This window comes from Prunus dulcis, chromosome 4 (genome assembly GCF_902201215.1).
Source record: "Prunus dulcis chromosome 4, ALMONDv2, whole genome shotgun sequence".
NCBI classification, from domain to species: domain Eukaryota; kingdom Viridiplantae; phylum Streptophyta; class Magnoliopsida; order Rosales; family Rosaceae; genus Prunus; species Prunus dulcis.
In genome coordinates this window covers 7,506,590-7,522,249 of record NC_047653.1, presented here as the reverse complement: position 1 = coordinate 7,522,249, position 15,660 = coordinate 7,506,590, and the positions used below count along the sequence as shown (strand labels likewise).

Here is a 15,660-nt window from a genome sequence, read left to right as displayed (position 1 = left end):
ACACCACAAAGATCTCCTCTTTTGGAGATATAACAAAAGATACACATACCACTCTCAGAAAAACCACTCAAACTAATACACTCTAATTCACATTATACTATGATAATTCCGGCATAAGTATATTTAGCGTAGAATTACCGGAGAGAGAGAGAGAGAGAGAGAGAGAGAGAGAGAGAGAGAGTATCTTTTGGCAAAGGAAGGCCAGCACATTGTAGAATAGGTGTGCTTTAATTTTCTTTGTTCTTTTTTTATATTATTATTTTTTCTTTTATACTACAAGGTTAGCTTGTCCCCCTTGCTTTCTTTCTAGTACTTGAGAGAAACCAAAGGCAGCCCACCTCCTCTTCTTCAAAAACGCACCCTATTCTTCCCTATTTGCATCGCATTTGTTCTTGAATCTCTCGGTATTCCCAGAGCCCCCAGCTCTGAGAGAGAAAGAAAGAAAGAGAGAGAGAAAAAAAAAAGGAAAAAAAAGAGAATAATGTTCCAACACCCACACCAACACCACAAGAAGCCATCAACTATGAATTCTCATGACAGACCCATGTGTGTCCAAGGGGACTCTGGTCTTGTCCTCACCACTGACCCTAAGCCCCGCCTCCGATGGACCGTTGAGCTCCATGAACGTTTTGTTGATGCTGTCACTCAGCTTGGAGGACCAGACAGTACTACTTATAACCTTCACCTTCAATTTATTGTTTTCATGCATCCAAATTTATTAATTATGTTACATCTGCTCATTTCTTCTCTTATTTTTTCAGAAGCTACACCCAAGACTATCATGAGGGTTATGGGTGTGAAGGGTCTTACACTTTACCACCTCAAGAGCCACCTCCAGGTTTAATTTGCATACACACAATGTTTTTTCAAACTTTATCATCTTTTTCTTTGCTTCACTTTACAACATTCCAATTTTCGGTTTGCCTTGACGATATTTCTTTTTCTCTCTTTTCATTAAATTCTTTTGTTTCCCTACCTGAATAGAAATTTAGGCTCGGAAAGCAACCTCACAAGGAATTCAATGATCACTCGCTTAAGGATCATGGTATGAGACGCATGACAATTCTTTCTAGGGTTCTTTACAAACTATAAGCTCTTGAATTTGGACTGCGCCTTCATTCCACAGTTCTTTTTTGGAATATCTGATCTCTGTTTATTAATTTTCATGGCAGCATCTCCCCTGGATCTTCAACGAAATAGTGCATCTTCTTCTGCCATGATCGGCCGCAGTATGAATGAGTATGTATTCGGTCTTTCTTCTTCTTTTTCAAGAACAAAATGATTTCTAAATCTTTCTTGGAATTTATCCATCCAACCAAGAAGTTGTTTGTGTTTCTTTTTTATCTCTTTTTAACCAAAAAAATTGCCTAAGTATTTCCTTTCATGCTTGGTTGGGGCTGGGGGATTCGAATTTTCTTGTGAAATGTATGTGAAAAACTGCGTATAACAGTATTAATTGCCACTTGGTTGATGCAATTAGGATGCAAATGGAGGTGCAGAGAAGACTGCATGAACAATTGGAGGTAACTAAACACACATGCAAAAAATTTATTAAAGTACCTCTTCTTTAAATGATGATAAAAGAAAGGTTTTATATATTTATTTCATGTATGATCTTGTGATCTTGATTTTAATTAATATATAACAGGTCCAGAAACACCTGCAGTTGAGAATTGAGGCTCAGGGAAAGTACATGCAAAGCATATTAGAAAAGGCCTGTCAAACCCTTGCTGGTGAGAACAACATGGCAGCTGCAGCAGGAAGCTACAAGGGTAATATTGGAAATCAAGGTGTCAATCCTGCTGACATGGGAGCTCTGAAAGATTTCAACTCTCCTCTCAATTTTCCATCATTTCAAGACCTTAACATATATGGAGGAGACCACCTTGATCTTCAACAGAACTTGGACAGGCCACCTCTTGATCACAGTTTCATGCCAAGCAATGACAATAGCATTTGCCTGGGACCCAAGAAGAGGCCTAGTCCTTATAGTGGTAGTGGCAAGAGCCCTTTGATTTGGTCTGATGATCTCCGGCTTCAAGATTTGGGAACAGCTGCCTCATGTCTTGGACCTCAGGATGATCCCTTCAAATCGTCAGATTCAATTCAGATTGCACCACCGTCCATTGAGAGAGGCTCGGAGATGGATTCCATTTCGGACATCTACGAATCCAAGCCAATGATCCAAGGAGAAGACAAGAAGTTTGACTCGGCAAATAAACTGGAAAGGCCTTCACCACGGCGAACACCACTAGGCTCCGACAGGATGAACCCCATGATCAACACCGGTGTTCGACAAGGAAGAAATTCACCTTTTGGGTGAGCTAAAAAATTAATTGATATTAAGATTTGAAGAATGAGATCGATCTAGGGTTTTGATCATGATCATGAAGTTTTTTTTTTTTTTTTTGGGGTCTTGTCAGAGTGGTCACGAAGGTGAGTAGGTCACATTAGGGTTCTACTAAAGTAAAGTATGATAAAATGCCATGCATGGCAAACCTATAAAGTTACATTGTTAATTTTACCAGTACATTAATTTGTAACTTAGTGTGATATCCTTGTAACTCCTTGATACTTAATTTCCAGATTTCCATGGATGTCATGGAAAATTGATCTAGACATGAATAAAACTATGACTAGCAAGGTGCAATGTTGTCTCACTAATATCACTATCTCCTGTTTAATTAGATGATGCAACCTGAAGATGTTCTCTTTCTTTATTAAGATATCTGATTGAGAATGCAAAGTACATGCAAACAAAATTTAATTTTCCATTATTTAATTGATATATTGTTCCTTACTTGCAAGTTATATAACTTCCTACTTTTCAACTTCGATCTATATCATGTCTCCCATAGGAGTAAAACTTTCATGACATGTTGCATACGCCTTTCTATCTATCTCTCTCATCACCTAATGTGAGAGATAAAGAGAAATGTCTATAAAACCTGGGATAGACAAGTTTTTTTTGGCTCCCATAGGTATTAATTTAGACATTTTCATTCAGAATTTAGACATTTTCGTTATAATGTAGGTCATTTAACAGTTGATGGGTGGTTTTCGTAAGGGTTAAGAGGTGAGGACATGCACGTCTTGGAGGAATTTTGTTAAGTTTATTCTAGATCATGCAGCAGGAAGCATTCTACTATCAGTCCTGTCCTGCTGCTTTTTAAGTTAGTTGGTCCAAGTTAGTTATTGCAGACAAAGCCATTGGGATAATTAAAGAAAAATTAACAAACTATAAACCCCAATAAAGCAAAAGATCGTATGAGTATGACCTAGCTGGGAAGGAACACATGCATAGATCACAGTAAAGAAAGAAAAAATTGATTAAAAAATAACTAGGATATAGATCGAGAGATCATCACAAGGGTTTATTTGAGTCGAGCGAGCTCCTTTTTAAAGATGAGAAAGAATTTTCTACAATAGAAGCCGACCAATAGTATCTATCTTTCAATGCTCTTTTTTCACTCTTTACTACTTCACATTCCTTGGGTGTCATACAAGGACGACAACAAGTGTACCTTTCATTTTTTTTCCTTTGTTTTTTACTCAACAAAGATATATACATGACCTCATCCTCTTATCAAAGATAATTAATGTGTTTAACGCAATAACTAAATAATTAGATGAGATAATGAAATGACAACAACAAATTAAGACCCAAGTGATGATGAAATCGTTTGAGGATTTAAGAGACTAATTAGAATTAGATCCATGCAGAGTGAGAGAGGGTTTCTCTTTGGTGTAGAAAAAGAAAGTGGTGCCACCATAGCTTTATTGGTTGCAGAGAAAATTTAGCCACTGCAAGTTGGCAGGAAAGCTCCCCCTCTGATCTCCACATAGACACAACTCAAGAGAGAGAGAGAGAGAGAGAGAGAGAGAGAGAGAGAAGAGGAAAAGATGATAAAGCCTAAAAGCAAGGAAGAATACAACGCACTCCCACGCGTGCAGATTTCGAGGAAGCTTCTATCTTTATGTGGGCAAAGTTAAAGCTAGCTAGGGATACTCCTTATTGCATTAAAAGCTGCTGCTGATGATGATGCATGGCTATATATATGTGTGTGTGTGTTTATAGCTAGATTGGTTAATTTATTTTTATTTAAAAAATAATAATATTACCACAGTTTGCATGCAATAATGTTATTTGGGCTCTTGCTCTAGATTTATATGCACAGAATCATGATCAGCATATGATTATGGTAATGATATGGTGTTCAAGGCACATCCTTCCATGCAAATGCAAATCATTTGCAGTACTTTGGATTCTGTTACTTCATTTGACAACTTTGGGTCTAGTAAAGAATGTCCTGCTTCTTACAAAGTATCCTCCAGAAGCTTCTTTTGTCCTCCCCCCTCCCCACACCCTTACTCTAGATCGCTCTCTCTCTCTCTCTCTCTCTCTCTCTCTCTCTCTCTCTCTCTCTCTCTCTCTTGTACACATATTTTGACCCCTATAAACTAGCTCATGGAACTGGCTGTCTATGTTTTCACCCCCCAACCAAAAGAGAGAGAAATAAAAGAGCAAACAGAAGAAGCCATCAACATTTCTTCCATGCAATATATCATCTCGATACTAATATATACACATAAAGTCTCTTATGCGGACATCCAGACGTTATTATTGTGCGGATGCCATATATTTTCTACTATTCCTCCTCACTTTCCTTCCTATTTACAATGACATCTGCACAATAATAACGTACAGAAATCCGAATTGGAAAATAAAGAGACACCTGAAATATATATTGTTTTGATGTTAAAGAAAAAGGGAACAAGGAGACAAAGAGACACCTTAAATTAAGCTAGTATATAGAGATGTCCACCTACAATCCCTAGTCCCTGATTCAACTTTGATATAAAAGCTATTCATTTAGTTTTTGATCATATATATGGGACTGGAACAACACTTGAAGAGTAAATAATCGAAAGAACGTAGTACATGTTACGCACTTTATGATGATTAATAACATACATTTCTGATATTATTATGTGTATATATATGATGGTGCCTTTGTTTAATATGTTATTCATGTTTACCTTTTTTTTTTGCTTAATTTTGTTAAAAACTTTGTTGACATCAAATTTATTCGTATGAACAGAAGCTCCCTTATCATCAAAAGAAAAAAAGAGAGCTCCTTTTTAGCTATTCTGGAAACAAAGCTTCTCAGTTGTATGTATGGGCCTGTGAGAACATGGACATGGTGGGTTTCATAACTGGGCCAATTTTGAGGGAGTTAAACTCTCTTTTCCACTTTTCTTTTCTCAGTTGTTTGTTCAGGTTAAGGTATGGGCCCAAGTGTCTAAAGGTAAGAAAGTACAATTTACTCGGGCCAACGCTACAAAATAAGGGTAAACTAGATATGTGCCACCAAAGATGATAAAGAAACTAGGGTTTTTGGGTTTAATGATCTCTAAATTTTGATATGATTCGCATTTTGGTCTCGTATTTTGGTCCTTAAACTTTGATATGATTCTCGTGGTCCTTCAACTTCATTTTCGTTAGGATAAATGGTCTTACTGTCAATTTTGTTATATTTTCTGTTAAATGCAGAGGCAAAATGGTATTTTTATAATAATTTCATGTTAATCTCCCCAAATTGAAAATTTGAAGAACGCTAAATGATTATATTATTAGTCACATCTCTCACAGTAATCTCTACTTATAAGAGATGTTATTAACGTGGTACAAATAATTTTATTATAAAAGTTTTGTGAGAAATTGCAGAATAAGCGACAAAGACATTTGGCCAAAAAAAACATTTCCTTTCAAGGTAGCAAATATTCTCTTAAATTCGAACCCATAAGTGATGAATTAGAATACATAACTTTTGTTTCCTACTCACACGACATATCCTTGCATTTCTATCATATGCCAAAAACTGAAATAAAAAAAAGGTCATATCCTTGAAGGAAAAAAAAAAAAAAAAAAAAAAAGGCATTAGATTAGAATACAACAACATATCCCTTATTCCACCCCATGCTTGAATTTGTCATTTTAAGCTTGGTCATGACTTCAAAGCCCACTACATATTACATAATACACTTGAAGAAAAAGAAGAAAAACCCAAAATATTACATCATCAACAACGTGTACCCACCACCAATATTTTTTGTAATTAGAAACAAACTAACGTCCTAATAATTAAAGCTTTAATCAGTACTTAAGAAGAGTTAATCATGGTGATTGTAGAGTACTGTCCAATATATCCGCAGGAGCAATGAAATAGTCCATGGAAAGCCCTGGTACGTTAAACACAACGTCATCAATGCTCCAAGCTTCCTCCATTCTAGTCCTTGTGTACTCCATGGACACCTCACCGCACCGGAAGACGGTGGCGATCGAACGGCCCTGATGAGCTATGAGCACACCATCCACATCCCTATAGTCTGCAATGCTGCTTCCTATGGTGGTCTCCCAATAGACGGTTTCATTTTCTGGGGCTTCAACTCTAGTGAGGTGTGAGTCTTCTAAGTATATGAGGAGGCCACTCTTTTGGCAAAAATAGCCATACAATGCATGCCTGATCACCTCTGCCGGACCCTCACTTCTCTCCATCACAGCCGCCCGATCGGCGGAAACTTTTAGTACAAAGCAATCATCCTCTCCGATTCTTTTCTCCCCCAAGCATTGTGCCTTGGCAAACAAGCTTGCTGTGCTCTTTGGGTCTAGGCCCTGCAATAAAACATAAGATATAGCTGATCAAGTTTATGAGTATACATGAAGGTTAAGCTTGTGAATGGTGATATTGAATGCTTGACGCATATCGATCCTCACTTTCTTAAATTACTTGTTTTGAAGCAAATTAACAATGATGACGCAATCACTCACGCACATGTGAACGACTGGTATACATACATTTTTGCAGGTGTGACAATCAATAATATATTAGCCAATATAATTTTGGTGCAAAAAGAAACATCTCTAAAGAAAAAGAAAAAAGAAAAGAATGAAGAAGAAGAAAGAAAGAGAGAGAGAACAAGGAGCCATAATGCACTAGATCCGGCAGCATTCACTAAAGTGCAAAAGAAAAAGTTAAAGCAACCAAATAATACAGAAACACTTTAGTTCAGTATGTGGTAATCCCAAGACCAAGATGTTCATATAATATGACCTTAGATGACGTCAGAACGGCAATCACGTGCCGTTCTTAGGTCCCTTTGGAGCTGTTCAAAAAGAAAGAAGTCTGTAGGGTAAAGCACGAGACAGTTTCTCTATCATTGTCAGCCACATACCATTTTATTGGGATTGTGATTTGTTCCTCAATCTCTATCTTTGTTTGGTAAAGCCCAAAAGCTAAGCTATTTGGAATAATTGATGTTACGGTTCGTTCATGCCTCTTTATAGTTCAAATTAAATCACAAAAATAAAATAATTTTTTAAATTCTTGCATGATTATAAATTATTATGAGAAGAACGTTGTATACCTGTATGAGGCGGCGCAAAGGGCGTTGAGGACCTTTGGCTGCATGAGTACCGAGCCAAGGGGTGTGCCTCCAAACCGTCTTGCCGTCGCTACCGGCCACCACCTTGTTGCCTCCAACCACCAATTCCAAAGACCACATGCCAGGCAACATTTGCCAAAGAACAAAGCACCCACTTTCCCCACTTCTTGTTCCTAGAGTCTTGACATTTCTTCCGGCAGAAACCTCTGTTTCACAACAAACCATCTTCACACTTCCACTTGCATACATGTTTTTGTTGCACTTCTGTTGCTTCAAGCACCCTGTGGCTGCCAAGTACTGCTGTATAATGTAATGCGCTATAGAAGTTTCCTACACAATATTTTTCAAAAACCCAACATTAATTAACTAATTAATATTAGTAACAAAACATGTATATAATCCAATATGTGAGATAAATAATTGAATTTTTTCTTACAAATGGGATGTCCTTGATGTGGAGGAGGTGATGATCAATTGGGTCATTGGCTTGGGGAATTGGAGCAAGGGGACAGCCTAACACACCAAGCAACAGCCTTAGGTCTTGCCTTTTGGCAGGAATAGTACCACCACTTCCATATCCTGAGTTAGACAAATTAGTCCCTGGATTAGGAAGACCACCCTTCTGTGCCCTAAACCATTCACGTATGACTTCCCAAGAGCTCTCCTTCTTGCCTCCTTCCTCTTGCATTTCAGGGTCTGGCCCTTCCATGAGCGGCGTCAATGGCTGTGGACACCATATCTGCTTCTTTCTTGCCTTGGAACCCATAAATCAGTTACTTGGTTTTTGGAAGATGGAAAGAAAGAATGATCAAAATGGGGTTGAGGGTTGTGAGCTTTTTAAGAGAGGAAGAGATTATAGGAAGGTTGGGAGAGTGAGGAGGATTGGATTGGATTGGATTTTACTGTATTGTAATGGGATGAGACAAAAGGGACAGCTTATCTGTCCAACGGCAGAGAATGGTGGTAATATAATAAAACCACACTATCGCATGTTGGCCTGTCTATTACTTTATTCTTCTCCCTTTAGGTCTCTCTCTCTTGTCGTTTTATTTCTATATTCATTATTCTCTTGAGCTGCTCAGCCTCTCTCTTACCCAACTGAGAGGGAGAGAGAGGGGGCCTATGTGGATTGGTCTAGTCCCTTTTACATGTTTTGAGTGTTAAAAGACCCTAATGCCCTTTACAGGAAACCAAAAAGCATCGTCTCTGATTCTGTTTATTGGCTTGCTCTTGTTGCTAGCAAGTATACAGTCACTCTGTGGTATATACTTTGTACTTTTGACAGTTTTAGTTCTTGGGGTAATGTCTTAGTTCTGGTGAGACATATCCATGAACATAGAGATAAACCTCTGTTTTTAACCTTTAATGTCTGACTCAAGATTTATACGTAGAGTCATGAGTCTCTAAAATGACTTGCCATATATTAATAGGTTACAATCGTTTATATAAGCTAATTTTCCTAATCGATATGAGACTCAAAAGATATTCACACGATCCATACAAATTTTGAGTATCATATAAGTCTCATTCACTTGAATTAATGACATACTCGTTAAGATTATAGAATGTTGTTGATAATTATAGGTAAGTCCAATAATACAAAACTTTCAATATTTTACCTTATTACATGAAATACTAGAACTTATAAGTCACGACCACTTTAAATCGAAGTACGATTTCGCCGATCAATAAGTTGCCTTAAAACTTATATATTATTGGTTTGATAATTCCCTATAAAGTTTTTATATATATTATATTTGAGAAGGGAACAAAAAGCATATGAGCCACACTTATTTTGTTTCACTTTATATGAAGCATATGAATCACACTCGATGATGGGACAATATTTTATTGTAAATATTAGTGAATTTTACCCAAGGGTATTATGGTAAAGTGGGTTCAATGACTGCAGGCTCTGCACCCACTTCCATATAGGACAAATCTACCAAATCTTCTTTGCACATAATTAATTAATTAATTACTCTGAGCCTCTGATCAAATTAATCAAAATCAAATCCAAAAACAAGGATCTCAATCTCATCACGCCTTACTTAGCAGTACTTTAGTTTAGTACTCGGTATCTTCCTCTCCTCTTTTGATTCTCGTCCTCGGTCCAAACAAAAAACTCACACTTCCCAAAATGGGCCCCACCCCACATAATATAACACAAAATTATACCATTTTAACCTCGAGCCCAGATGGTCAACGTGGCCGGCTGTGGAGGGTTTGATAATGACAGTACAAAAAAGGGGGCCCACAGGAGGGTGGGGCCGGATGTTGGTCCAAAATCCAATTAGGGAGATGGAGATGAGAGCAAGTGGCAAGCGGTGGCGATGGTGTAAGGTCGGCATCAAGGGAAATGAATGACCGATTGAGTTGAGGAGGTTGCATGAATGGTGGTGGAGCGGCGGATGGGGACTGCGGGTTTGATGATGTTGATGGGTTTTCAGGTTTGAGTGATCTTTGAAGCCAAGCTCTCTTTGTTCGTATTATATTAGGGTTCAAGTGTGGCTTTCATTGGTTGGGAGAGGCACATAATGCCCACATTGCCTTTGATCCTTCAAGCAATTGTGCACATCAACACATGTGGTATGTTTCATTGTCTTTAGACTTTTGGATTTTTATCCACAAGATTTCTCTCTCCTTTCTCTATTTTATTTTTAAACATAGAAACTTAATAGGTTGTTGGAAAAATTGCACCACATTGGATTGATTTGGATACATGTTTGGTCCATGAAATGTTAATGGCACTTGGGCTTCGGACTGGGACTGGCCAATGGGCACCATCACATTTATGATTTGGATCATAGTGGGCCTACCTCTCTCATTCATTCTTGATTTCTTTATCAATCAATGTCCTTGTGAAGGCAAGCATTTGTTTCAATTTGTTGGTTCATCTCTTAAAGTAGACCATCACAAAATTAATCTCCAAGTCTTGTGAGTTTGGGGTCCTGATTCTCTAAGCTTGGAGTTTTAACTTTTAGGTCCTAGGTGTTGAGACTCGAGTTTTGAATTTAGATTTATAGTTTGAAATTTAAAGTTCGTGATCCATGTTTTGGATTCAGGTCTAGGACTTAAGAGTTTTTAAATTATTATGTTTTGGTCAAGAGAGTTCTAAATCATTAGGTTGAAGTAAAATTGTTGGAAAATACCCATTTGGAAATGCTCCATTCCTTACCTCTTTGGAGTGGGGCATTCATTCTATTATAAGAGGGATGAGATGAGCAATTCTGAACTTTATGTGTGAACCAAGAATAGAATGATCATGCCCATTCTAGTGTTAATTAAATACAATTATGAGCCAAATGATAACTTTTGGGAAAACATGAACATATATATCCACCTCCAACTAAGCCATACCTAAGTTTTCTATGTGGGAATTCAAGATAAAATAATTCTTAGAAACTATAAAAAGTCATGTGGGAATGAGGCTATTGGACGGTATGCACATGTTGAATATACTTTTGTATGCTTAAATTAACATAAAGGACGACGGAAAAAGGAATTGTCTTGAATATACTTTTTCATGTATAGTCAGCAAATTGTCTTGTTTGGAATAGTGCGGCGAAAGGGATTGAACTCGAATAGAGGAAGACAGTACACTACAATAATTACTTAGTTCTTGAGGAAATTCTTCTTCATGAACGATTTGTGTGATAATGATAATGGAAGGACTAAGGTGATGAGCGCGTAAAAGGATTGTGATTTTCACACTTCCAATTTTGTTTTTCTTTCTACACTCCTTCCCTTGTTTCTTTTCCTTGATCCTCCATAGATTTATTCAATTCTAAGGCTAAAAAAGAAATGGGAACTTGTCAGTTGCAGTCATGCGAAATCATATTTTCGAGTGCTAAAATGAATTCGAGTTCTTCACAAAAGTTGTTCCTACGTATGTTTAGACCAACATATTAAAATTTAGTAGCATTTGGATAAATATAGCTCTCTCGGGTCATCACACATCAAAACAGGTTTGGAGAAGAAGCTAAATGGTATGTTGGCCAACTTTTGTTAAGTCAATTGAGGTGAATGAGTCAACATGTGAACGCCTGAGGGCTCTCAAAAAATAAATATTAAAGTATGCTTGCTGAAAGAGGAAAACAAGTTTGGCTTGGAAGATATTTTGAATTACCTAGGGAGCTTCACCTAGGGAACAACACCAAAGCAACTTTTTTGGTTTTGCTAGCATTTTCAGCAACCACTCACCAAAATCAATGGCAAGTGGGTACTTCTCATTGGCTGTTGGTCCCAATACTTAACCCACCTCATTTTCTCTATAAATAGAAAGAGAAGTCATCAATTAACACACACAAATCTCTCAAACAAACTCAACGTCTTCAACACTTGAAAACCTCAAGCTTGAAACAACTTGCATTTCTTTCAAGATAACTAGTTTACAACTCATGATTGTTATCTTTTTACTTTTTTGCTCTACCAACACTTGGTATGATTCCCAGTAGCTAGGCCAAATCCTTTACTTTTTCTGTACCAAGTTTGAATAGAGAGATCTTCATGCTATATTGTTATCTTTAGGCTATGTTGTTTACTTTTATTCAAATGTTTATATGAATAGAGAAATCTTCATATGAACATTCATCATTTTCATTACTGTCATGTACTTTTCAAGTCTTTACAATGAACTAAGTAGAGAAATCCTCAATTTAGGGTAGCTATATGTCATTTACTTTGAGTTTGCATCGATATTGAACTAAATAGAGAAATCTTTAGCTCCATCTCATTGTTTCTCATTTTCATTTATGTTATTTTTATTTTATGCTTGTTCTTATCTTCGCACTAAAAAAATATTGAAGTCTTCTTGAGGCATAGAGAAGAACCTATATTGGGCCAGTTCCTCACCCAATTCACAATCGATTGATTAGAATCGATATTGTAGTGCATTTTACATTTTTCAATCACTTTATGTTGGAGCTTTTGTTACCAACAATGACACGCCTACACAAACAATCTTGTGGCCAACACCAGGCCATCGCGGATGAATTTTCAGGGGTAGAACAAACAAAAACTCAACTTAATTTAATTTAAAATGAATTCCAAGCATAGATTTATCCTACGACCATAAACTATCAAAGTAATTTCATTTGACCTATTTATAAAATTATCAAGGACAAATAAATTAAATTAATTCTCTTGGAGGAGAAAAAATTATTCCGAAAATGCCCTTAACGAGGTACTAGGGTGTGGTCTCATTGTCTTTGAAAAATGGGCTTCGCACTTGTCACGTATGCAATTAACATATGAACACAATCAAAAGGATAAAATTGATATAATCGTAAAACTTTAGATAGTAATGTGAAAAAATTGAAAGGTCTTTTCAAAAATCACCCCAAAATCTTCGGATGTATATTTTTAAGCAACTCTATGATTAGGTTTTGATCTAAATGAGCCTAAATTTATGTATGAGTTTCACATTTTGGTCATTCAACTAATTTTTTTTCATTTTAATGGTCCTACAACTCTCTATTTAGTGTCAAATTGGTCTTATCATCAAAGTTTGTTAATTTTGCAGTTTAATTGAGGGGTAAAATGGTCAAATTGAACTAAAATATTAATTAAGGACCAAGTGTCTCTCTTCTCTGACTTAATATACAGTCATCCCACATGTGATTTTGGCTTTTTTATTTATTTATAGAATATCCCACATGTGATTAGGTCCTGGGTCAAAATAAAAGGGTTTAGTGACAATTAGTTTTGGGACCATTTTCCCTGATCAAAAATATTATCTCGGACCAAATTCCAGAATGATGAATGTGTACAGTGGTCATGACTACATTGATTGCTAGATTACATTGAAAATCTATGTTTTCTCAAATTTATTTTTCAAATTCTTGTACATCCATCGGTTGAGATCACTGATCGGTTCATTAATCATTCTCGATGAGTAGAATAAGAAATAAACAAATCTCGCATGAGCTGCATTTATGTACTTGATGACAATTAGATCCATATCCAGCCAGTCAAAGATATGAGTAGATATGGAGGGCTACGTAGCACATGTGATGGCTCAACTGAAAGCCTGGATTTGGCAAACCTCATGGCTGGCAGTGGCATATTGTTGATTGTTGTTTTTACAAAATTAACCATTACGGAAACATTCCACTTTCACAAATAGAATATCATTCACTACACACTGATAGATAGATACAAATGCATAAGAGTGGCTTTGGGAAATTTTTGTTGAAGATAAGTGGGATGTACATTAGTCTCTTTTCCTTCAATCAATGTAATCGAAAATTTACTATTGTTGACGATGAATTTTGTTTAAATTTATAGTCGAGATTCACAGTATGTCAACACAAGTAAACTGTACATTAAGCCGTTGATATAAGTGTATACCTTACTTGATCATATTCTAGCTTAGCACACTAGCACAACCAGAATATATTTTACATGGCAGATCCAACTCCACTCTTGCCTCACTCAACCTCCTCCGACCCCATCTCCACTCCCCCAATATCGCTCGACTCAGTCATTGAACGAGTCACAACCAACTCGGCCTGGCCACAGTTGCTCCAAGCCATCCTGGTCTCCTTGTCATGGTTCTTTGATGGCCAACAAACCTTCATAACCGTCTACACAGACGCGGAACCAACATGGCACTGCACAGAATATCCCAACACGACATGTCGTTCAACCTCCAACATCTGCGACCTCTCCACCTCCGCATGGGCTTGGGACAGACCTTCTTCCACCACCATCATCTCAGACTTCAACATTCAATGTGCCTCGTCCCTAATCTCAGGCCTGCCGGCCTCAGCTTTCTTCTTTGGTTGCTTACTGGGGGGGTTCATTTTGGCAACACTCGCTGACTCATCCCTTGGCCGAAGGAACTTGCTCTTCCTCTCGTGCTTCACCATGTGCGTGGCTTCACTCATAACCGCATTTTCAACAAACGTTTTTGTATATGCCGGGTTGAGATTTATCAGCGGATTCGGGCGTGCTTCTATCGGTGCCTGTGCATTGGTTCTATCCACCGAAATCGTGAGCAGAAAATGGCGTGGTCGAATTGGGATTGCCGGGTTCTTTTGCTTCACATTTGGGTTCTTGTCACTACCAGGTATAGCTTACGTTAACAGATACTCCTCATGGAGAACATTATATATGTGGACTTCAGTTCCTGGCATCTTGTATTGTGTGTTAGTCTTTTTGTTTGTGAGTGAGTCTCCCAAATGGCTGTTCACTCGGGGTCGTAAAGATGAGGCCGTGGCTACACTAGGAAGACTTGGACATTGGAATCATAGCAGGTTTGGCAACATAAGATACTTATACAATAAATATATATTTTTTCTTTCTAACTTTAAGGTTGTGTCCATGTTCACAGATTCGCAGTCTCACAACATAAGTTTGATTATTTTCTGAATGTGCGGTTTAGATTCATGACTACACATGTGCTTTCTAATTTTTTTCACAGCTTGAACCTGTACTTATCCAGCATCCCACTCTTGGAGGAATCGGCTGAAGTAGATCTATTCTCGTCGCTGAAGAACTTGTTTGAGAAAAAGTGGGCATTTCGTCGAACACTTGCCCTGATGTCAGTTGGTTTTGGGGTAGGAATGGTTTACTACGGCATGCCATTGGGGGTTGGGAACTTGGGATTCAATATCTACCTTAGTCTGACATTGAATGCAATGTCTGAGATACCTTCCTTCGCTCTCACTTTATTTTTCATAGGAAAATGGAACAGAAAGAGCTCATTGCTAACATTTATGATGATAAGTGGGGTTTGTAGCATAATGTGTGTGGTAGTTAGCTCCAAATGGATGCAGATAGCGTTGGAAATAGTGTCGTTTTTCAGCGCCAACACAGCTTTTTCCATCTTAATGATTTACACATTGGAGCTATTTCCTACGTGTGTGAGGAACTCAGCCACGTCCATGGTGAGGCAAGGGCTGGTGATTGGGGCCATTTTTAGTCCGGTGTTGATTTCAGCTGGGAGAAATTACAATGAGTTTTTTTCATATGGAGTTTTTGGGGTTGTGATTATTTGTTGTGGGGTGTTTGTGTTTCCGTTGCCGGAAACAAAAGGCGTGGCTCTCTGTGACACCATGGATGAGCAAGAGCGCAAGGAGGTTACAGACCAGATCAATACTAGTATTTGACATTAATAACTCCTAGAGAATTGCTTTGTTTTGTAGGCTATTGATCACCAGTTAAGCATTGTGTTGAATTAATGTTGATGAGTATCTCTTTATTACAATA

At 37.6% G+C, this 15,660-nt stretch overlaps 3 protein-coding genes across 3 annotated transcripts; 2 read left to right on the top strand and 1 right to left on the bottom strand.

The window, feature by feature from the left end:
• Window positions 1-318: 318 nt before the first annotated feature.
• LOC117624714 (myb family transcription factor IPN2) lies at window positions 319-2,650 on the top strand. The gene is made up of 6 exons (XM_034356128.1): window positions 319-665; window positions 762-838; window positions 985-1,045; window positions 1,173-1,239; window positions 1,481-1,523; window positions 1,649-2,650. Exons 1-6 carry the CDS (start codon window positions 482-484, stop codon window positions 2,321-2,323), a joined length of 1,107 nt encoding a protein of 368 aa, XP_034212019.1. The 5' UTR covers window positions 319-481; the 3' UTR covers window positions 2,324-2,650.
• Window positions 2,651-5,927: 3,277 nt separating this feature from the next.
• LOC117626806 lies at window positions 5,928-8,402 on the bottom strand. Its single transcript, XM_034358653.1, has 3 exons — window positions 7,883-8,402; window positions 7,429-7,776; window positions 5,928-6,676 (listed from the first exon to the last, which is right to left on the bottom strand). The coding sequence occupies exons 1-3, from the start codon at window positions 8,210-8,212 to the stop codon at window positions 6,179-6,181; spliced, it is 1,176 nt and encodes a 391-aa protein (XP_034214544.1). The 5' UTR covers window positions 8,213-8,402; the 3' UTR covers window positions 5,928-6,178.
• A 5,399-nt stretch (window positions 8,403-13,801) lies between these two features.
• Window positions 13,802-15,638, top strand: LOC117626541 (organic cation/carnitine transporter 3-like). Its single transcript, XM_034358275.1, has 2 exons — window positions 13,802-14,705; window positions 14,873-15,638. Exons 1-2 carry the CDS (start codon window positions 13,852-13,854, stop codon window positions 15,558-15,560), a joined length of 1,542 nt encoding a protein of 513 aa, XP_034214166.1. The 5' UTR covers window positions 13,802-13,851; the 3' UTR covers window positions 15,561-15,638.
• Window positions 15,639-15,660: the final 22 nt, after the last annotated feature.